Source organism: Zophobas morio, unplaced genomic scaffold (genome assembly GCF_036711695.1).
Source record: "Zophobas morio isolate AGI-343-1 ecotype UQ-CSIRO unplaced genomic scaffold, CSIRO_AGI_Zmor_V1 ptg000011l, whole genome shotgun sequence".
Lineage (NCBI taxonomy): Eukaryota > Metazoa > Arthropoda > Insecta > Coleoptera > Tenebrionidae > Zophobas > Zophobas morio.
The window spans coordinates 15,482,355-15,505,949 of NW_026972116.1; the positions used below are offsets into that span (position 1 = coordinate 15,482,355).

The 23,595-nt window shown below is 33.0% G+C and overlaps 2 protein-coding genes across 4 annotated transcripts in view; both read left to right on the forward strand.

The window, feature by feature from the left end:
• Positions 1 to 23,595, forward strand: part of LOC135127027 (putative tyramine receptor 2) — a 214,280-nt gene that overhangs the window by 102,231 nt on the left and 88,454 nt on the right. Inside the window, exon 1 of one of the 3 annotated variants that reach the window (XM_064053325.1) lies at positions 18,437 to 18,587. The exons of the other annotated variants lie outside the window; for them this stretch is intronic. The gene's annotated coding sequence lies outside the window, so the exon portion shown is untranslated. Of the gene's footprint in view, positions 1 to 18,436; positions 18,588 to 23,595 lie in introns of those variants that run through there. 3 annotated transcript variants of the gene reach the window in all.
• Positions 18,582 to 23,595, forward strand: part of LOC135127345 (zinc finger MYM-type protein 1-like) — a 36,659-nt gene continuing 31,645 nt past the window's right edge. Inside the window, exon 1 of the mRNA XM_064053790.1 lies at positions 18,582 to 18,587. Coding sequence (XP_063909860.1) covers positions 18,582 to 18,587 — 6 coding nt within the window. The remainder of the gene's footprint in view (positions 18,588 to 23,595) is intronic.

The following is a 23,595-nucleotide window of genomic DNA, read 5'->3' on the forward strand; positions in this document are numbered from 1 at the left end:
TTTTAAATGTATTTTCCAGTCACTCGCATTACGTCATCAATTTTTTGGAATGATTCAGTAGATAAACGTTTTACTCTCCTCGTTATAATCTGCAGACACTCTTAAAATTTCACAGTGAGTGGGTTTTGTAATTTCAGGGATTATCCATTCAATAAATTTCCAACAAAGACGGCTGAAAACGTGGAATTAGACATTCGTCAAAATAATCCTGTAACAATACTGAGCTACCGCTCGCAATTAAAACTGATAATTGAGTATATTCTCCGTTTCTTTCACAAAGATCAACTTCCATTACACAACCGCTAATCAGATTTTGCGTCGTCGCCATTAATTGCCAAAAGCCCCACTAATCCCCGAAAATGAAACTGAATACAACACCTGCTGTCTTATTTCCATTTCATTTTTCAGTGCCACATTCCAGCATAAAGGACCTCTATTATTTCTCATATTCGCATTTTTGTTTTACGATCCCGGTTTTCCACTTTACCAACTTATTGATCACATAACTTCCGGCATATATTTTTCTATAAAAAAAAGTCATGAAAGCGCAGACTTTACGATGAAAGCACCCTCATCGTCTCTAATAATCTATAATACATCTGAAAGCACTCGTAGCAAATCAGGGAATATCTAAGCGGCAATGAAGGAGCACGATGCATCAGCTGCTAAGTCAGACTTGAAATGTATGCTGAACATTTCGGAACGGATTGAAGTCTTCCACTTTACTTTTAAAGTTGACGAATAAATTACAGTGTCTTTAGTATATTGCATGTTTACATAGACTTTTATTTGGCAGATGAAACTCGCTATTCTGAAAGGACTTTGAAAAGTCTTTGAATTAGTATCGCTTGTATTTGTTGGGCTTGTCGGGCGTACAAGATTTCAGGACACGACAGTGAAATGGGGAATAGAATCTTTTAGAGCTGTCGAGTGCGAGCTTTGAATACCTATCGGGTACCATCGTGTGTGTGTTGATCGGTGATTTCATAGGAAAAATACGGGACTTGTGTGTATCTCACAATTGGGATCTCGATGGAAATGATGGAGTTTTCTATCCAGCTCATGAATAAAAAGAGTGGCTATGGAAAATACTGTCGTGCTACTTTCGTTGCTGCAGTCTGGCTGAATTCACCCAAAAAACTTAAAACTAACACAGAAAAAAGTTCATGGTAATAAAATGATAAGTTACTTTTTCTTTCAATGTTTTTAAATAAAATGCGACATTTTTAATGATGATTTATTTTTTACGTTGCTCCCGGCAACGTAATTACATTATAACGTACATTTTTCGAGCATATCTTTCCGAGCCACGAAGTGGAAAATGAAGCGATTTATTAAGAAGTGCTTTATTCATATAATGTAAAACGAATTCATACGGTAAAGACAATAAAGAAACAATTCTGTCGGATTATTTTATTGCCGAAATGCAATTTTATGTCTCCTTCCTACATCTTTTTATCACTCTCGAATGATCTTTGACCTCGTCCTACACCTCGTTAAAAACAAAATATTTCAGAGGACTGTAAATTCACATATGAGTTATTCCTGTAATGACATTATCTAATCCGTGTAGGTGTTATTAAAGTTTTAAACAAGGTCAACATGCTGAAGTTTTGAATAATTTGAATTTATCGCATGTACGTAGAACTATGCACATGCTAGGAAGTTTTACTGAAATATAGAACCAGCCATGTTGGCATTATTGGGATTATTGAGGCCCTTTTTTCAAAGCTAAATTAAGCACTAAAAATAATTTAACACTACGTGCATGTTGTGGAAGATTTATTTTTATTTATTTTACTTCACCCCTGAAACTAGTAAATTTATTTTTAATCTCTAGGGGAATAAAAGTGACATTTCAGTCCACCCACACAAGACTAAATTGTTCTTGCAATTCCGGGAGCGCAAAGACCTTTCGTTATTTATTGTTTTGATCTCCGTTGTACAAACGGATGTTTAATGCTTAGGCAAAATATTACTTATTGGAAGATTTCAGCTTTTTTCTCTCGTGTTCGTATTTCTGTTGGGTCTTATTGGATTGTCAATATCTTGAGCGGGGCTAAAAATATAAACCGAGCTTTCCCAGGATGGATAAGCAGGGAAGATAAACATTCTGAAAATTAGGAATCATTTATTAAAATGACGATCCATTAGGGCTTTGAATTAATTGCTGTGGTGAAGTAGAACAGCGTTAATATAGACCGTAAAAATCTGGTTTAAAGAGCGCACTCAAACCCATGTCAGGATTTTTTGTCATACAGAGTGTTCACCAGAATTTTCGAATAACGTCATCAACTTTCTAGTGGGATATATCAATTTTATTACATTGTATACTTGTAAAAATAGTGTTGTGTTTTCAGAACAATTCTATCAGTAAAATTGTCCTTTGTGGCGAATTTTAAAAAATAAGTATACATCAGGGTGAGTGTCACAGACTAAAGTCGGGAGGATTTTTGTGTAACATACATTCAAATTGGTTTCAGTTATACAGAATGTTTTGTGTTTGAAGCACAGCAGGAAACTTAGTTTTTTAATTAGTGTCACCCTATATATTTTTACATATTCACTCTTTCTAGGTTTAGTTTATTTTTTCGATGTGACGTGGCCACTGCAAGAATTCACAATCAAAAATCGTACTAATGTAGTTTTTAAGATCTGTTTTGCAATATTTTATGGAGAGATAGATAGAGGTACGCACTTTGTTGTAGTATGAATCAAATGTTAATATATGAAGTGTTTTAAAAATCGATATTTCCAATAACTATCAGCTTCACATAAAGAAAATATTTCACAAAAAAAAAGTAAAGAAACAAAGAAAGAGAACAAAAAACAAAATAAGATGCAGTAATAAAATACAAGATGTTCTATCGGAAAAAACTGAATTGATATTTGAAAATTGTAGTAAATAAAAAAATTGGAGCAAGTTTGCTTCTACAGAACTTCCCACGCCCTTGAAGCACAATCCAACAAATTCAGTATCCTTGAAAAATTATAGAAAATTTGTACTTTCTGATAACTTTTATATAGTCAAAACCAGTGGTGTAAATGACACCTGAAAATTCCAAGGAGGCTCCGTCCGGAGATATACAGATAGTGTGAAATGAATCAAAAGCAAATAACCAACGGGAAACACTGTATTATTATCAGTGTACATGCTTAACTTCGATTGTTTATGTTTATACATTGAAAGAATGTCATGTAGAAATTGGTTTAATTTGACTAAGTTGTCTGTTGAAAAAACACAAGACTAAAATCATTAATTAAACCACAATGGAACAAATTGTTTTGAATATGATTATTATTATTCTTATTTGATCATAATTAAATAAAAATGTGGGTTTTTTGATACTTAGACATATAAATAACACCCCTTGTCTTTCAGCACTAGGTAATAGCAATCTGAAGCTCAAGTGTTTGTTTATGTTTATACATCGAAAAAATGTCACGTAGAAATTAGTTCGAAACGGAGGACTAAAATTAATAATTAAACCACAGTCGAACAAAATGTTCTGGATATTATAATTCTTATTTTATCATTATTATATACGACGTGCGTATCCTCACATTTGGAGAAAATGCGGTGAAAGCGGATTCGTATACTACAAGTATAGGAGTATATCTTTGTATAATATTAAAATCATTTTAATATATCGTTCATTAAGATGACGACAACAAATGGTTAGTGGGGATGATTAGCCAAATTTTGGATAACCATCTACATGATATTTCTATCATAGATACAAAATTTGACAACAATCGGTCCAGCAGTTTTGGAAATTACGTGTCTAATAAAAATGGATACAGACAGATAGACAGACAGACAGACAGACAAACAGACAAACAGACGAAAACGAGACACTACTTTGTCGTACTGTAGGGGTCATGAAATGTGGAGAAAACATAAAAGTGGCAATTCGTCCGGTGGACTCGATTACTATACCTACTTCCTTAGTTTACGCTCGGGAAGTGGAAATCAAAAACATTTTGGGTTATATTTTTCGACGTGTTGTTTCCAAAAATATAACGTGTATATGGCCCCGGGGCCAGAATTTAGAAATACTCGGTTTGAAAATATTTTTTTTTATCCAAAAAACTGTTACTTATTTCAGTGAAAAGGGGGAAGAATTATCTTTTAAAAATCGAAATGTACAACAAAATGTATTTAATTAAGTTTCGAAAGGGAACGAAAATTAGCTGAAATTTTGAAAAATTTTGCATTTCAAAAATATAGCGTGGTTTAGCAAAATTTTGCTTTTGATAAAGTTGCAAAAAGTTCTGGTATACAGATTTTCGCGCCCTGATCTCAAAAATATAGCGTGTTTATGGTCTCGGAGTAAGATTTTAGAATTATTTGTCTCCAAAATCTTTTTTTTTTTTAAATATGTTAATTTTTCAATGTGCAATTCTGGAAAACTAATAGGAATTATCGAAAAAGTAATTTCTGAAGGCCGAAATTTATAAAAAAAGTCTTTGGTTAATTGCCTAGGGGACGGGCTATTGAAAAATTTTGCTTTTGAAAAAGTAGCCAAAAATTCCCAAAAAATTCTGGGATATACTAGATTTCGACGTACTGATTTCAAAAATGCAGCGTCTTTATGGTCCTAGGACAAGAATTTAGAAATGTTTGGTTTGAAAACCATTTCTTTTGCAAAAATGGCAGGAGTCATGGAAGAAATGGAGTCTAAAATATCTTCTGGAGGTCGAAATCTACACGAACAGTCTTTAGTTAACTTTAGAAAGTGATCATTTACGGGGGAAGGAGGGTTACTCAACAATTTTGCTTTTAAAAAGTTACCAAAATTCTGGACGTACTGATTTTTTTTTTTAATTAAAACACAATAGTTAATATTTCAGTAGGTGAAAAATGGCAGGCGTTATCGAAGAAATGAAGCCGAAAATAAATTCTGGAGGCGGAAATCTACAAGCAAGTGGCTTTAATCAAGTATTGAAAGTGCTCGAAAAATTTTCCTTTTAGTTTTAAATAGTTGCCAAAAAATTCGAAAATATCGATTATTATTGATATATTGATCCCAAAACTATGCTGTTTATGGTTCCAGCGCAAGATTTTAGAAATATTCTGCTCTGTTAAAAAATAAAGTTCATTTTTCATTGTGCAATTGGGGAAAAATGGTACCAATTATAGAATAAATGAGGCAGAGGGTAATTTGGAAGGTTAAAATGTACAAGAAAATGTCCATGGTTGAGTTTCGCAAAAGATCCAAAATTCACCGAAATTTTCGGGAAGGTTGAACAATTATACATTTGAAAAAGTTGTTGAAACATTTCCAAAAAATATTAGCTGTTTTTGGGTCGGCTGATACATGAAGACGACAATCAAATATTTATGTCCATTAAAGAATATATTAAACAAAAGAGAACCCAAATTAGATCTCTGCGTGAATCCGGTAGGTATAAAACAGTTATGGGCCTATAATTTTTATACTATGCTTATCAATCTTAAATACAAGTGTAACTTTATCTACTTTCTATGTTCAATATTCCTATTTTGACTTATTGTAAAACTAAATTATATAGGGATTCAAAAAAAAAAATCAAAATCTTTGATAATAAAAAGAAGTAAAAGTTCAGGATTTCTTGTAAAGTTAGACTTAAGTTTATTCAGAGCATTTTTCATGTAACCAACACTTATTGAAAAATGGTGCACCTTTGAATGAACTGAGAATTCATCACACGTTAACACAAACTATATTATTATCACACATATCATAAATGCGAGGAGAACTGAATTTATTTTGCTCAGATACTCCTAGCGATATATTTTATAAGCACTACAGAGTGTTACTGTAAATCTTGAAAATTGATACTGGCGAAAAAATTTAAAGATATTGATGGACACAATCTATCAAAGCTTTCAGTGGTAGTCATAAAAAGAAAATACCACAAATATTACTCTGAATACTACGATGGCAATATAATGAGAATAACAATGTCAGGTTTTATGACGTAAGACCAAAACAAGTATAATAGCCTATTTCTAACACACAGTTTACCATTCTGAAAATATTTTACAATCCAGATTATTATACACTTTGTATATTGGAACTATTTTTTTTTTTTAAATCTTTTCATTGGTAAATAATAAAAAAATGGAGTAACTTCGCATGAGAATTTAAAAAATAAACTGCGGTTATAAAGCCCAAGAAGTAATCAATCAAAAGATATAAGGTGTTCTATTTGAAAAAACTAAGTTGTGTGCTACGCCTTCAAAGGAGAACACTGTGTATAGTTGAAAACATTTTAATGCATGATTCTCAAAGACTCGTATATCTCTAGTTTTTCTTATAACACAGTTTTATAGATCATTTCCATTTGTATAAAAACATCGACGTCAAGACCAACATCGCTAAAAATTTTTAAATTCGCAGTACTTTATTAAGAAAGCACCCAACTAAAAATGTTGCCCACAGCTATTTATTTTCCGTGACACAGTGAGCAGAAATCTTAAATAAACGAACCTCTCGTCCTAAAAAAAAAAAATGCTGCAGATTTCCATCATCTGCATCGCTCCTAAAAATTGAATATTCATACTAACGTACGGATTTTACTGTAATTGTAACACTAACCTATCCTATGACAGTGTTTACCTAGTTCGAATATTCATGATTCAGATAGAATGCCATATTACCCTCTTGTTTAAATTCAAAAACTTTTCAATTCGCTTTTGCATCCGTAATCAAAGTCAACGAGAACAAAATGAAGCGAAAAATTACAATATTCAACGTTTTTGTTTTGAGATATAGGAATATTACATTCGGGTGTAGCTTTGGTAGTAGACGTAGAACGTTAAGAAGGATTCAGTAGGTGGCAAGGGCAGGAAAAGTCAGTCAGTTATATTAAAATTAAAATTTTAATAAAAGCTGTTCGAGAACTTTATCCATATTACTCCCTTCTGTGGTAACAACAAAAACTATTTTTAAAATAAAACAACATTTATTTATTTTTACTTTTACACAAAACTATAATTACTTTAACATTCAGTATTTTCCAGTTGCTTAAATTTAAAATAAAATTCTGAAATGCACTACGTGTGACGTTTAATTATTAAAGATGCTGGTATATTATAACAAAGGAAATGAAATTCTTCTCAAAATATGTGGGTGGCTCTTTCATCTCGTCCAGTGTTTATGCTTGTTTACCAAAGTTTTTTTTGTACAAACTTTGTTATTTTGTGCAAATCTCCTTAACCCACATTAGCTGACGCTCCTCTATGAACCAAAGAAATCGAAATTATTTTCTTGCGAGTTTTCTAGTCCCAATTCTGAAGTCACGACGTCCACGGAAACTAAGTTCACGAAGTGCGGTTTATCAGCACGGAAGTTTATCGGTACACTATTATATCCGCAACGGTTCAAAACTTTCGGCTGCGATGATAAACACCAGTCGGTCTTATCTAGCTTTAATTCCGTGTCATACTCTGGCTGGAATACATCTGAAAAATTGCGTAATCGCAGTCAGCTTTAAATTATTACGTCTAGACTGAGACAGCATTTCAATTTTGTAATAAATAAAAAAGACAATATTTTTTAAATGGAATTTCACGCCCCCATCAAATTGAAAAAGGACAAAAAAATTTAAATTTCCTTCCACGGAACGCAATTACCATTTGTTAGAAGCCAAGCTGGAAATACACATTAATATTAGTTTTCTTTGAAGCTCCGCAAAAAATTACATCTCTCAACGAAGAGGCCTGTTTTTACTTTCATTATAATCATCCGAGAGCTAAATTTTCATCAAGAGGGAAGAGTCCAGCTAAAATTAAAGCCAGAAATTAACATGAATAACGTCCTCCTTTAATTAAGCTGATTGAGCGATTGTTATTGTCTTCGCATCTTATTATTAATTCTGCCAACGTCTAAACGTTTGATGAATACTAACATTAAATTTGCTTTCTAAGGAATTTTGTGCGTGTAATTTGCGCGGTGTTTAAACAGTTCTAGAACAGATTTTTGATGCGCCCGAGGAAGAAGAGGAAGTTTGAAGTCATTAAAACTACAAAAGTTTAGAACAATAACACGAAAACTAAATGACACAGTCTCCCGTTATAGGATGTGAAGGTTAAAGCCAGGTATTCCCACAAAGAAAGTGGGGAATTATAAATTAGTGATCTAAATACAAAATACAAGAAATGAAAAAGGACTCGTGTGTGACTTTGGTGTTGCTTTTAAGGGAAGCTCAGTTGTAAGTCAAATTATATAGCTTACATGGAACAAAAAGATGTTCTTTTAACAAGATGTTAGTTAGTTAATTTAGGCACGAGCGGAGGGAGTATTTAAAAAACGAGTGCATCTATAGAAGTATGAAGATCAAGTATGTCATCAAGAGTATTGTTATTAATATTATTATTATTATTAAGACATAGTCAATTCCCCGTCTCAGAAACGAGTTTTATTTTAAATAACAAAGAATCGGTTTTCTTTGTCGCGTGTTTTGATTTTCCAGTGTGCTTTCGGAAAACTCCAAGAAAAGAAACAACATGCCTGACGTTTCTGAGATTAATGGAACGGCCAAGCCGTCACGTCCGAAATATTTCGAGCTAATGATGTTACGTCAGGCTCGCTTAAAATTCATCCTAAACAAATCCGTGTATATGCCGAAAGCAAAATCGCCATGTCAGCTATAAAGGGCGAACATGACCCTTACGACGCCCTTAATCCTTTCGGATAGGCGTAACATGTTATAAAGGCATGCCTCAACATCAGCTTTGTTTCACTCACCTATTCCTATTACAAAACAGCATCAGCACATTACCGACGTTCGTGCCTCCGGATCCGGGAATCAACGAATCCGTTTTTAAGCACCTCAAAGCTCAAACATCTCAATTAATTAATTGCAGAGAGCCGAGGGCGTTTATGAAATGTCTCTTTCATGCAAACGAAGACGGCTTTTGAACTTTTCTGCAAGAAGAGGTGTTAAGTCAAAAACGGGGGAAAATAGAGCTTTTGTTTGTTCCGTAAAAATAAAGCGCTTTGTTGTTCGTTGTGCACGTTTAGCCTGTGGAGGAAACTAAATTTCCATCTCCAACTATCGTCATAATTTCGTTACGGCCAGAAAGCAACTACCCAAAAGTTAGCTCGCTAATTATTTGTCGTCTCTCAAACACAAATTTATATAAACTGTTGCATCTGCTCTGTCGGCACGCTACAAACTACGAACTTTTCGGCTATAATTACATACTTTGACCTGGAAATGTCATTTATGCCACATGGGTTCTATCATTTAAATTCGCTAAGTGCGTCTATCATGGAAGAGATCCACAGAAATAAAGCGTACACATTAGCGAAAATCGTCTAGATTCTTTCATTTTACGTTAACTCGACATTGTATGCAACGAACTTCTTACAAGTGGAACGACACAGAGTTTTTGCAAATAAAACTTGCTAAGGCTGCATTTTATATCAAGAGTAAGAAGTATTCGCTTTGTGAGATGGGTCAATTCAAAGTTCTGAATGCTGTTTGTCCTTATACAACGTAATAGAATATAAATAAAATTCGAAGAAGCAATCTTTTGTGACACACGGACTGTTATTTGGCTTTACACAAAACACAATTTCGAATTATATTTTTGTAGTGCTAAAAATACTTTTTCGATTTATTTGATTACGGGACTGTAATAACAAATTTAATTTAATTTTATCAGTTCCAGTTAATTCAGTAATTGCAGTATCCGGGAGTAATACATGCATTATTCACGTAACGTTGATTTTTTACCATGTGCTTTTTTACTCTAGTGTTTTTAACTCTGACAATGAAACCTACGCCTCTACTCTTTGCATAGATCGATTACTCTTTCAGACCCAGTTTATCCCTGCGTTATTGTTAAGTTAAGATTGAGACAAAGGAGACAAAAACTACCAATTTATTATAAACTTTGAAAGTTCTCCTCACACAGAATTAGAAAATTAATTATCTTTCACGAAGCAGTAATACGCTTACTGAAAGATAGAGCAAGTATTTTCTCTTACAATTTGTAAATTTAATTACGTATACGGTTCACGTAAGTAACGAAATTTAAAATGATAAAATCCTTGCCGAAAGAAAATTGGAGAAGTTTCGTCTAATTTAACTAAAAGTTGTTTTTAGTTCAAATTGTATACGTGTTGCCAAATCTTCTTCATTATCTTAATGAATCGCAGCCACAGTTTAAAAAGAATGTTAAGAAGTTCACTGAGTAGTTTCAATTTTCAGGATTACTGTATACAACAGGGTTATGTTTAAGACAAGTAAATTAGATTGTTTTTCACAAAGTTACGTTTTGTTAATTCGAAGCAGGATAATTAATTATGCACAACTTCATAGTTCATATCTACGGCCTTGATTTAAGTTATTAGCGTCTCTAATCCAGACATAGTGTCTGCTTTCGTGGTAATCCAACAACACGTTTGTAGTTTTAATAAAACAAAATGATTTATTTTTTGACAAAAAGCAAGATAATTTATTTAATTTTCTGTATGTGCTTCGCTTATAAATATAGTTGGAATTAATATGAGCATTACAGAATAAAGTAATACAGAAAGCGGAATTTAAGTTATTTTATTGGCACACACCACATCTCTATACCCAAAAACCTGCCACATATTATATTATATACCCCGTCTTCGCAAAACAACTAGCTATTGGACTAAGCTTTCTTCAATCTAATTACGCCACACTCTATCTAGGATTTCAAACAACAAAGATTTTACGGGTCCTTTGAGTCTTTAAGATTAGTTTAAATGCCATAATAAATCTCGAGTGAGAAGTCTATGAACTGTAGTGTTTTAAATACATCGTGCTTTAAGATATATACCTATGTGTTTTAGACAACCATTTTCCATGATCGCAGTTACATGAACAAGCAAAACAACAAAAATTACACGTGATAAGGAATTCGTCAGTTTCACAACATATTATGTATCAAAGTTGAAAATCATTAACAAACCGATATTGGACTAGGTACGTTCGTTGAAGGCGGACTGTGGCGTCGAATGCGAGTCACTTTGTCTACACAATTTCCCTTTCATGAAATTATAAACAATATTCTACATGTCAAAACTTAATCCGCTACATAATAAGTGACGCTGCCGCAAAAAAAACTGGACATTTTTAAATTTTTTCGAAAATTTAAAAATTACATACATGCATCATTGCTTACGTTAAGGAATGAATTTTTCGTATTTTAAATTTTTTTAAATGCGATGTTCAAATTCATGGCGCAACAGTATTATAAAGTATTATTATTATTGTTCAGAATCAAACAAAAAATTTAGTCTCTCAGATTTGTTTTATTTAACAAGACATTTTGATGTGTAATATGTTAGGGTTCAATATGTTTAGTCACGAAAAAAAATAAATCCTAATAATAATAATATTTTTTTTTATTTGTACGTATTGTATGTTATAATTGTAAAAATCCATCCATGGATAATTTTCGAAACTGCTCGAAAAAAGATCAAAAATTTCATAAGGTGAATGAAAAATTGAGTTTTGGCCAATTTCCCTAAAAAGCTTAAAAACCCACAACAAATTCTGTGATACAGATACCTACACGCTGATTCGAAAAACATAGTCTGCTGATGGACTTGACTAAATTTTTGAAATTTTCGGTTTGACAATCAAATCTTTAAAATATCTAAAGAATCGTCAAATTTGTTTGTTATTTTTTGTTTTGAATAAAATGAGTTTTCAATCTTGTTGTTAAACTCAAGATTGAAAGTTTCAGTTTCATTTTTTCAGTTTAGTAGCTGTTATTCCACGGGCTACATCGAGCTCCGACAAATCTTGTAATTTTTAGGGTCGTATACAATCTTAATATAAAAGTGTGGTGTTTTTTTGAAAAGTGCTCAATGGGTTTATTATTCATCCAACTCTAAATCCGGATCCTGTCACGTAGAGCGCCTGGGAAGCTATTTAATTCTGGGAGAGGTCACAGGTATCGGCTCTGTTGATTACTATACCTTTTTTGTTTACCTGTCTACAACCTTGATAGGCGAACTATTTAGTATTTTGATTCCTTTGTCTTTCTGATTTGCTAACCCTTCCGTGGCCGCCTCAAGTTGTTATTAAAGTCAGTCACCCTGATAGGCCGCAGGTGTGTGAAACGTGTGTCCCTTGTCTTTTTCCCACTAGCATTATGCCTGTATGTTTAAATTGTGGTAATAGTGTGGCAAATGCTACAACTATTCCCTGCGATGCCTGTCAAGGACCACTACACCTTAAATGCGTTGGTCTTTCGGAAAGCGATGCTGTATGGACCAGGGCCAGATCTAAAACTATTAAAGTCGTGTGTACTAACTGTAACAATAATATGTCACAATTCAAAGACCTCAAATCTCTCATAACTTCTCTTCAACAATACTTCTTAGTAAATATTGAAAAACTTAGATCTGATTTTGAAGCTCAACTAAAGGACTTAAAGTCATCCGTTAACACTACTACATCATCGCCTGCGCATAATTTTGAAGAAATTGTAAATGAAGTCGCAGAGAGACAAAATCGCAAACAGAACTTAATTATGTTCGGTGTAGATGAGCAACCTAATGAGTTCAATGTTAATCAAGCGACCGAGCAAGATCGTTGATCAGTTAATAATGTTTTGAACCAGATTATTCCGGATTACAACATTGATAATTTAAAAATTCACAGAATAGGTCGCCGTTCCGATACCCGTGCTAGACCAATCAAAATTACTTTAAATGATGAACGAGAAGTATTACAATTCATCAGAAATGCGAAAAAATTAAAGAACTTGAATCAGTTCAAAAATATTTCGATATCTTTTGACAGAACACCACGGCAGATGGAATTCTATAAACAGGTCAAGAGTGAACTAAATCGGCGAGCAGCTAATGGTGAAACTAACTTAATAATTAGGCATGTAAATGGTATCCCCAAAATCGTTACTTTAAACTAACAGCGTCACCCAATTATTTCTCGTTCAATTTGTTTTATCAGAATGTGCGCGGGTTGCGTTCTAAGACAGTTAATTTTTATAATTCTATTTCTGAATCTGAATTCGAGTTTGTCACCATAACTGAATCTTGGTTAACTAGTGATATTTATAACAGTGAACTTTTTCCAGATAACTTTATTGTTTTTCGAAAGGATCGATGCGCTGAACATACGGGGTTAACGAGAGGTGGTGGAGTAATTTTGGCAGTGAAAAACTCGTTCAACTGCATAGATCTAGATTTATCTAGCATTAGTAATGTTGTTCCTTCAATTGACATAGTTGGTGTCAAAGTTATTGGTAGCAACAATCGCAGATTATTTATTTTTGTATTATATATACCTCCCCAAACCTCGTATCTTGATTATGAAGCTTTTTTGGATGCGTTCAGTGTACTAGAAATACTGCACAACAATGATCAGATTTTTGTTATTGGTGACTTCAATGTTCCTAATTTCTTATCGGTTGCCGATGATAAATTTTCCATAATCTTAAATAACTTTAGTCAATTTTATAACTTCCAACAACAAAATAATATTCTTAACGCTAATCACCGCATTCTTGATCTTATTTACTCTAACTTTAATTGTACCGTTGATAGAGCAGATTGTCCGTTAGTAGAGGAAGACTCTCATCATCCTGCCATCACTATTAATTTCAATTTGTCTTTCACTTCGTCGTATGCTTTTCAAATTAACAACTTAAATGAAAGTTACAATTCCAAAAAAGCCAACTATCCTATGTTATATGATCTACTGTTAGCTGCTGACTGGACTTTCTTGGAACACATCGACAACGTCGAAGATGCTTGTTCGCAATTTTATGCCCAACTTTATAAACTATTTGATCTGGCTGTACCAAAATTTTCGTCTTCATCTAGTCATCGTCAGTATTACCCTGCATGGTTCACGACTGAAATAATTCAAAGTATTCATAATAAGGCATCACTTTATTCGTTGTATAAAAAACACAAAACTCATTATTACTATAATTTATTCAAACATCGTCGCTCTCAATGTAAACGTCTAATCAAGGAAGCATATAAAAAATACCTGGCTACAATCGAGGCTTCAATATCTAGTGATCCAAAAAAGTTCTGGAGTTTCATTCAAGCGAAAAAGGGTACATCGAGGATTCCAGCTCATATGGAGTATAATAACAAACAACTTTCAACCCCAACGGATATTGTAAATGCATTTGCTGAATATTTTAACAGCGTGTTTATCCAGCCTAGTCCAGCAGACTTTTCTCAATTATCACTAAAGCCCATGTTCAGTACGAAGATTGAAACATCGCATATTACAGTGGATGACGTCTTAAAATGTTTAAAGCGATGCAAAGATTCCTTCACTATGGGCATCGATGGTGTTCCTTCTTTCCTAATTAAAGATTGTGCACATGCGTTTGCACAACCACTTTGTATATTGTTCAATTTAATATTAAAAAATTCGGTATTTCCATCTTTATGGAAACGAGCGTACGTTTGTCCCATTTTGAAAAAAGGAAGACAGAATGATGTCACCAATTATAGAGGTATCTCCCTGTTGTGCAATTTTTCAAAAGTTCTGGAAATGATTCTGTACTGTGACATTTACAACTCAACCAAGCATATGATATCTCCTTATCAACACGGTTTTCAACAAAAAAAGTCCACCATTACGAATCTGACTTCGTTCTCACAATATGTATGTGAAATCCTTGATAACAGAGGACAGTGGGATGTAATATACACCGACTTCACTAAGGCATTTGACCAAATTGATCATCTTATACTAGTTGAAAAATTAAATCGTTTGGGTTTCTCTAATTCCTTAATCAAACTGTTTCAGTCATATTTACACGAAAGAGAACACGTAGTTAAATATAGAAATTTTATTTCCAAATCGTTTTTTCCATCTTCAGGTGTACCTCAGGGTTCTAATTTAGGCCTTCTACTTTTTCTCCTATTCATCAATGATCTAGCGGATATAGTAGGATGTAAAAAGCTTATGTTTGCAGATGATTTCAAATTATATACTGAAATAGAATCGATAGAGGACTGTGCCTTCTTGCAATTTTGCTTACATCTTTTGTATACTTGGTGTAAACAAAACCGACTCATGCTGAATATTTCAAAATGTAAAATTGTGTCATATTCTAGAAAGCAATTGATTATTCAATACGATTACAACATTGACGGTGTCGTCATTGAAAGGTTAGAAAGCTTCAAAGATTTGGGAATAATTTTCGACTCTAAATTTACATTTGTGCAACATATTACCGACATAATAGCAAAAGCTTTCAAAATGTATGGATTTATTTTTCGAAATGGTCGTGAGTTCTCCAATCAGAACACTCTAAAAATTTTATTCTATTCCTTAATCAGATCTCGACTGGAATATGGTGTTATTATTTGGTCGCCAATTTACGAAGTTCACCGAGTCAATCTGGAGGCTGTTCAGAGAAAATTTTTCAAATTTTTAGCCTTTATGGAAGATGGTGCATATCCTTCTCGTGGATTTAATCACGACACTCTACTAGGAAGATTTAACTTTACAGCTCTTAGTGTGCGTCGCAACATTCTAATCATACGTTTTCTGTATAATCTTCTTAACAATAAGGATGATTGTGCTGCACTGTTAAATAAGATAAATTTTCTGGTACCGCGTCCTAGTATTCGTAAACACCTGTTATTTTATAAAACTTATTCGCGCACAAATATTTTATTTAGATCACCAATTTCATTAATGTGTTCTTTGTACAATAAGATAGCTGATAAATGTGACATTCACTTTGATTCTTCTAGTTACATATGCTGTTGTATTAGGGATTTGTCTTAATAGTTTTTTTATATATAATTAAGTTATGATTTTTGTTAACAATGAATTTATTTTTATTTAGTCGTTTGGTTCCTGTAATTGGGGTGACCTGTTGGGATCAATAAACTATTATTATTATTATTATTATTAATAATATTATTATTTTTTGCAGTGATTTCTATAGAATCTATAAAAGTTTTGTCACGAGGTCTGATTCTTTCAAATAATTTAAACCAGTTTTTTACATTCCATGTATTCAATAATGAATATTTTTTTACTGAGTTAAATCTATTCTATAAAAAAAGAAATAAATATTATGTCACCATAAATCAATTTTATATCGAACATTTAGAAAAAATATCTGGAATCTAATCCCGTTTCCGTTTGTCTGTCATCTGTCTGTCGGTTGGTGTATTATTTTAGCTTAGGGGTTTTCATTAAATAAATAAAATTTCAGAAAATCAAATTTTGTAATTAGTCATTAATTTTTGGCGGAAACTTAAATCAAAATTTTGGTATGGTCGATGTAACAGCCATCATTTTTCGAATTTATGTTTATTACGAGAACCCCTAGAAGTTAAAATAAAGATACCTATAAGAGTAATATTAAAGTAAATATACAGAAGCATGCTTTGGGTGTATTCCAATTGAGTTTAAACCTTTTGTGATGACGTCATCAACATTTTTGCAGGGACATAGATATCATTTTGTGTAGGTGCAGTGCTAATAATAACAGTATCGTATTGCCAAATTTTCGGAAAACTGGAGTGCCTCGTTCCTAGTTTATTCAATAAAATAAACTTACTCATTGATTTTTTTTACTCGGGATAAGTAATTCTACAAAATATAAATTCAGTGAAAAATCACATCATATTTTGCCACATTTTCGATAGTAATTATTCGTCAAAATTTTGATTTGACGTCATCAATTTTTTGGAGAGGGGACAAACAGATACATTGTGACTACAAATTTACCAGGCTTACGATAACTTTAAAACGTCTACAAAATCTCAAAGCATTCGGTTTTGCAATTCCTGATTTAATAAATAACATAAATTGACGCACTGACTAATTCTTTTGAGTCATCCTGTATAAGCAATTCTAAAAAAAATTGAATGGAACGATAAATCACAAGTATAGACTTATCATATTTTGCACATTTTCGATAGGATTTATTCGGTAAAATTTTTTGATCACGTCATCAATTTTTTTGGAGGACATAAACGAATAAATTTTGATTAACGATTTACCATCATTACGATAATCATAAAACGTTTGCAAAATCTAGAGCTTTGATTTTGCAGTTTCAAGGTTTCAAGGTTCTACATGATATTCCTAATCTATGTATTATATACAAAATTTTACAACAATCGGTCGAGTAGTTTCGGAGACTATCTGTTTAATAGAAATCCAGACAGACAGACATACATACGGAAACGGGAGACCTATTTCTTCATATTCTACGTGTCCACATTGCCAATATGAAATTAAAAAAAATCTATATGTCAAAGGTAAAAAATAAAGGTGGATTCATAAACTATAAGCATATAAGTGTATTACATTTACTATGCAAAATCTTGATATTCAATTGTTGGTGGGTATAATTTAACTAAATGTTGATTAGCGGTATGCCATCTATATGATATTCATAAAGTACATGCAAAATTTTCCGTAGCTTATGCTGGAGAAGTAAAAATCAAAATGTTTCATTAAAAATTAAACCAGATTCGATGAATATTTGTTATATTTCCAGTTGAGCTATTTTTTCGACTCCGTTGTGACTTTATTAATTTTTGTGAATATTTTAAAAAACGTCACATATTCGCAATTAATTTCCTTTTAAGAAAACGTTTTAATTAAAAAATACTGACAATCTCTCTAGAGTGATATCGATCGTGTGAAAATTTTAATTAACGCATCCAAGCCTGTTTATAAAATTTTGTACCTGACGCGAATTTGCTACACGTATTTTGCAAAAACGGATATCTAAATAAGTCCTGCGAAATAGAGAGAATAAATTTCAACAGAATCAATCAAAATCAAAGATACACACTTACATGCTGATCGTGACAGTAAAACAAACTTCAGAAAACGAAACTATTCAAGAAAACTAGTTTAAAACTCTAAATCAAAGCATCTTTAGACTTTCGTGTTCACATGCTTCAGCAATTTTTCGTTTAAGTTGGAGACAACGCATCAGAATAATTCGGCGTTTCCACTCGGAAAAACAAGGAGAAAATAACCCTCCCTTCTAACTTCATCATCGCAGCAGCGATCATTTTAATCTTACGAAAATTTTTAATTTTCATGCTTATGGAAATCGTGTTAAATCCGGCATTAAACAGCTTTATCACGAAGAGTTCGCGCAATAACACTAACATGTAATGGTGCAGCGGATCATCTCGTAAAACCGTCTTGCACAGTGGTGTGTTTTTCCTCGATTCAAGTGCCCGTTTCAAATACTTTTGTACACAAGTTTAAAAATAAAACAACTAAATTTTCCGTGTCAACAGCTCATCAGGATTCCACGAATTTTTTTGGTTTAGTTCCGGGAACATCTGCGACTATTTCGCGAGGTGAGAGACATGAACATGGCACAGAAAATCAGGACTTTTGACCTTGTTATTTTAAAAAGTTTGGATCGGAGCCGAACGCAGAGAAATAAATATCAGGAGCTTTCAGTTCAGGCAAGCTGATGGCTTGCACTGCTTGCAGTTCGTGATAACGAGGCTACAATGTAGGAAACATGCGGGAGATAATCGTGGAGTGCTATAGAAAGTGCATTACAAAGTTTAGCAACTTAATGTTCTTGAACTATCCTTGCGTTATATGACATCATGCCTGTAAGTACCTATTATGAGTAATAAATTAACGATATAATAAAGCGTGCGATTATCGTTGAAGATAAAATTATCATCGCTATAATAACGTCTTATTAGCAACTCTAAGTATAATAAAATTATAGTAAAAAGGTCATTTGATCCGTGAATAATACGGTGTTGATACTTTCTCTGAAAGTCTGGATAGACTCGACGAGCGAATGGGATTTCAGCCAGGAACTTTCCCCGAGATGTTATCTGAGCACGACGAAATTGTCAAAGTGTTTAAATTTAAGCTCTGAATTTTTTTAAAACAATTCCGGCAATAATGAAGATAATAATAAAAAAATAGCCCAAGTATGGACCGTTGTTTCTATTTTTTTCAATGTTCTTATAAACATGAGGGACTAAACTTCCAAATTATTGACATAAAGTCAAAACATTATCCACTACATTTTATACGCAGACGCTGCATATAATTTTCTGTCATCTATGAAAAGCTCATTCTCATAAAAACTAAATACCTAAGCGTTTAAGAAAAATGTTTTTATTGTTGCGTCTGTTATTTCAAAATATGAGGACGTTCGTGGTTTGCGGGTCATTACCCTGGGACCGTAAATATCCCGATTGTCTGAGGACCTGTAACTGGGTAATGTAACTAAAAACGTCAAATTCGTTAATGAGAGCGATAAAAATAAATTTATGTGGAGGACGACTTGCCATTTTTTAGAACCTTAAGCTGTCAATCTCAGGGTTACCAAACTCATTAGTCAGATACATGTGTGATAAAATTCTGCAACTGTAATGCGTGCTGTGATCTATTACGAGTTAATTGATTGCTAATAAGTACGTTACATTTAAATATTGGTTAAAATTGCAATTTACGTTCTCTTAGCTTTCATCTCTATACATTTTTAAACCGATTATGTTGGAAACTAAGGGCCTCGAGTCTCGAACTTCCTTCTTGAACTCGATTTTTATTCTGATTTTCTTTATACATTAAGTTTATCTTGGGGAAGATATAATAATACGTCTATAAAATTGATTGATTACATTTTTGGAAATTAACTTCCGCCGAGTTGGTGTTTGTATAAATATTTCTAGAATCCAATTCACCAATAACTTAAAATTTGTTTAATTTTACACTGGTTGATAAACACTTAATCCTAAAACTGGAACACTTACTGACATTGAGAAAAGGAGATAACGAAAGTTTAAATATTAATCACACGAGGTCTTAAAAGACACTTTGGTCCTGTCTTGGATACGCTATTTTTTCAGTCTTTTGACCCCAAAATCCAAATATGTTCGAAGAGATCTGTCAACAAGTACACCGAAAACATCCTTTTGCTTTATTTTGGTATGTGGGGAATTCACGAAATAACAAAGTGCAGCCAACAGAAAAGATTCTAATCGACGACGAATGGTCTATATTTAACTCTCATGCCAGGGCAATTACTCAAGAAAAAGTTACACGTGGGTTTTTGGGTGAACAATTTTGTTATTTAACATGATTAATTGCACAATATGCTTCAATATATAGCGGCGTGTTAGGGCATAAATTGGCGTTGCGAAGGATGGTGTTCACTGCCAGTTCAGACCCTAATTATAAATCAGCTGTAACTGTTATGTTTGAAATGTAACGATTCCATTAATCTTTTTTGAAGTGCTATAAATAACTTTTAACATTTTTGTTCAATTAATCTCGAAAAGTTGACTTTTGTCCAGCGAATCTTGGAAAAGAACAACATAAAACAAGTACAGATACTGGTTATTAATTTATCGTGCATTGAGATTAAATATATTTTCACAGTATTATTATTACTTTCTGGAAAATTGACCCTAGGTGCTAAAAACAACACAATTGTTTTTCCGAAAATTCTGGCATTTTAAAAATTGTTGTTAATAAAACAGTTATACAGATACGTGTGGTATATCATGATCTTTGGGCATTTAGTAAAGTTCAAAAATGAGAGGCGGCACGTTTCCATAATCTATTTCGACCCTATAATCATTTATAGAAACTGTGTAGGAGTCGTGGTTTATCTTTCTTATGTTCTTCCATAAGTCGCAATGTTATTCGCCGTTATGTAGATGCTCAGTAGGTTAAGAATTTTAAATAGAAGTTAAAAAAAAAAATTAGAACACTTTTATATTGGGAACTCACTGATGAAAATTTAATAAAAACGAGCAGAATTTCTCTGTAAATACTACAATATCAACACTATAGATAGTACTGGTAATTCGTAAATTGAAACACATGAATTCGTTTTCCAACTTCTCAATTTTTTTATTCTTTCAACAACAACCCATTTAATTTCACTGAAATCTATAGAACAAAGAAACGTCATGTTATTGTTTGTATTACGTGCATATGTGTATGAAAATTAAAATCTTTCTCAAAGGCCCAGTACAGTTCCATTTTTAGACAGCCAGCGGTTACGTTCGCGACTGCAACATGGAATTCAAATTTTGTCAGCCGTATAATTCGCTGCCAACTCTAAAACCATATTGCTTTTTAATTTACCTCATTTTGAAATATGTTTTTGTGTTGCCGGCTTTTTATCAAAACAAAACTGATGCATACACATTTTAAAATACGCAACGTATAGTGATAAAATAATCCGTGCGAGAATGGATTTAAACAATCACATAAATTTTACTCTACACTATTTCTATTTTAAAAACGACCTATATGAAGCCTAGCGCTATTTATATTTATATGTCATATTTGCAAGAACGAAGCTTACTTTAGCGTTAAGCTAAAACCAATAGCGCTTACAGAATTTCAATATTTCTAAATATATCTATCTTAAGAAAACACTGTCATGTTTAAAGAATAATATTGGAAATGGAAAAATTCAAATAGACAGTCAAAGCACGTCCAGTAGATAGAAAAATCGAAAAAAAATGTATCCGGAAATTTTCACTGAAACAAATTAATACTCCAATTATGAACCACTATTTTTTGTGCAAAAAGTGCTCAAAGTACAGCACCTCATTTTTCGTAACGAAGAATCCATTAGTAGTATAATCTTGTGAATAAGGTGAGAAAAAAACCTTTTTATAGAAGGAAATGGGTTTTCTATTCTCGGAAATAGCGATCCGGAGAACATCCGAAACACCGATGGCGCTTATTAATGCTATTATAAAATCGTCAATAGATTAATTAACGTTTCTCTGTTGGTGAAAAGCTTAATTGAAGATCAAACTCTGATGTTTTGACTAACAAGATCAAAAACCCTAAATCATGCAGGCATTATTAAATCTTTCGACGCAGGGCTTAAATGAAACCGTTTTCGGGCTTGCCACATAATCAGATGTATTTTCAGGTTAAAACCCTGCGAGAATTTGTAACGATCCACCCATTATTCCGTGTTAGATGCGAAATTGTTTTCGTCGAGCGTCGAGGCATAAAGAATACAAAACCGGCATCTAAGTCTTGTCAGGAAGTCTGAATTTTTGTTGTGGCTTTTTGACATTGTTTTTTTGACGCGCATTTACATTCTGTTCATGTCAGGGAAACGAGCCATCATTGTTGCTCTGACGGTAATTATTATTTCACGGACCGTTGTGATAGGGCTTTTTCCAGTACATTTATGAAGGGCGTGATCGTAATATTTTAAAAATATGACAGTGGATGGAGGTAGACGTGTTAATTATGGAGCAGGCAGCGGTGGCTCGGTGGAGAACATGTTTTAAAAGCGATTCGTTTTTTCATCTGTTTATTGATAAAATATTTCAGAAATGTTTACAAACATTTTAATTGGTAGGTAATCAATATAACCATATTTTTATTGTTCTACAAGAAGTTTTTCTGTACAATAACTTTTTAAAGATTAATCGAACGCGTGAGTAGACACAAGATACTACATTCATTGGTAAAATTTTAATGACGAAATTGCGATAAAGTTGGTGGTGTCGGGTTTTCTCCGGTGAACTTTCAAGCGAAGAAACAACAAAGAGCTTTAAACAAACAACAGGTGTTTTAATAGGGTTAGAAAAGTTGTAATTTCACGCTAAACCAGTAATAATGTTTCCGATGAACAAAATCGAAGACAATCGAATGAATGTAGGAATTATAGCAAGAAAAACGAATAATTTTGTTGTCAATGTTCCATGAAGTAATCGTTTGTATGGTTCCGGCTAATGTAGTAATTATATAAACATTAGAACATATCGAAAGATATTAAACCTTTCTTTTACCGGGTAAACACGTGCAAGGAAATTTGGTGATTCGTATTTAACAAAATGATGATGGCGTCATTACGTCCTTTTATGCAGTAAAAATGTTCTAACATGCCTTGTAAGAGGATCAATAATGACACTAAATACTTAGTAGTTAATAGTAATGATGATGTTACATTATCAGTTATAATAATGATAACAGTAATAATAATACATGCCCGAAAATGACTCGCATGTGGTCTTAAAAAATGACCAGCCGGCACTGGAGGCCAGTAAAAACTGCATTAAAATTTAGATGAACTGAATTCGACTGGCCTGGGTTACAATGGGTGCTGTTTTTTTTTACCGAATGATGTATGGGCAGCTGCGGTCCTACATACTTACTACAATATGCCGATAAATTTTCTCCGGTATTTTTGCACGGTCGCAACGACTGTCGTGCCGAAAATATCACCTAACACAAAACAACTTCGGCCGGTGAATAATGGGAAAGAAATTACCAGATACCTGGAAACTTGTTCGTATACAGCAAGAGGGAGTTCTGAAGTTTGTACAAAAACGATAAGATAATACTTTTCTGGATGCGAACTGAAAAATAAATGAGTTTAAAGTGAGTATTGGCTAAGTTAATGTCAGCAGATGGTGTCTGAAAACCGGAAAGTTGTCTCGAAACAGTCGCAGAAATGATAGCGATATATTTTTCAAAGACTAAGCTGGAGTGACACGGAAATACTTGACAGCGTTGGTGCAACATTCTCATAAATGTTTAAAAGCCACGAAGATGTGAAGGAAGTGTTGAGAAATTAGTTACAAGAGAGGACATTTAATCTAAAATATACTCATT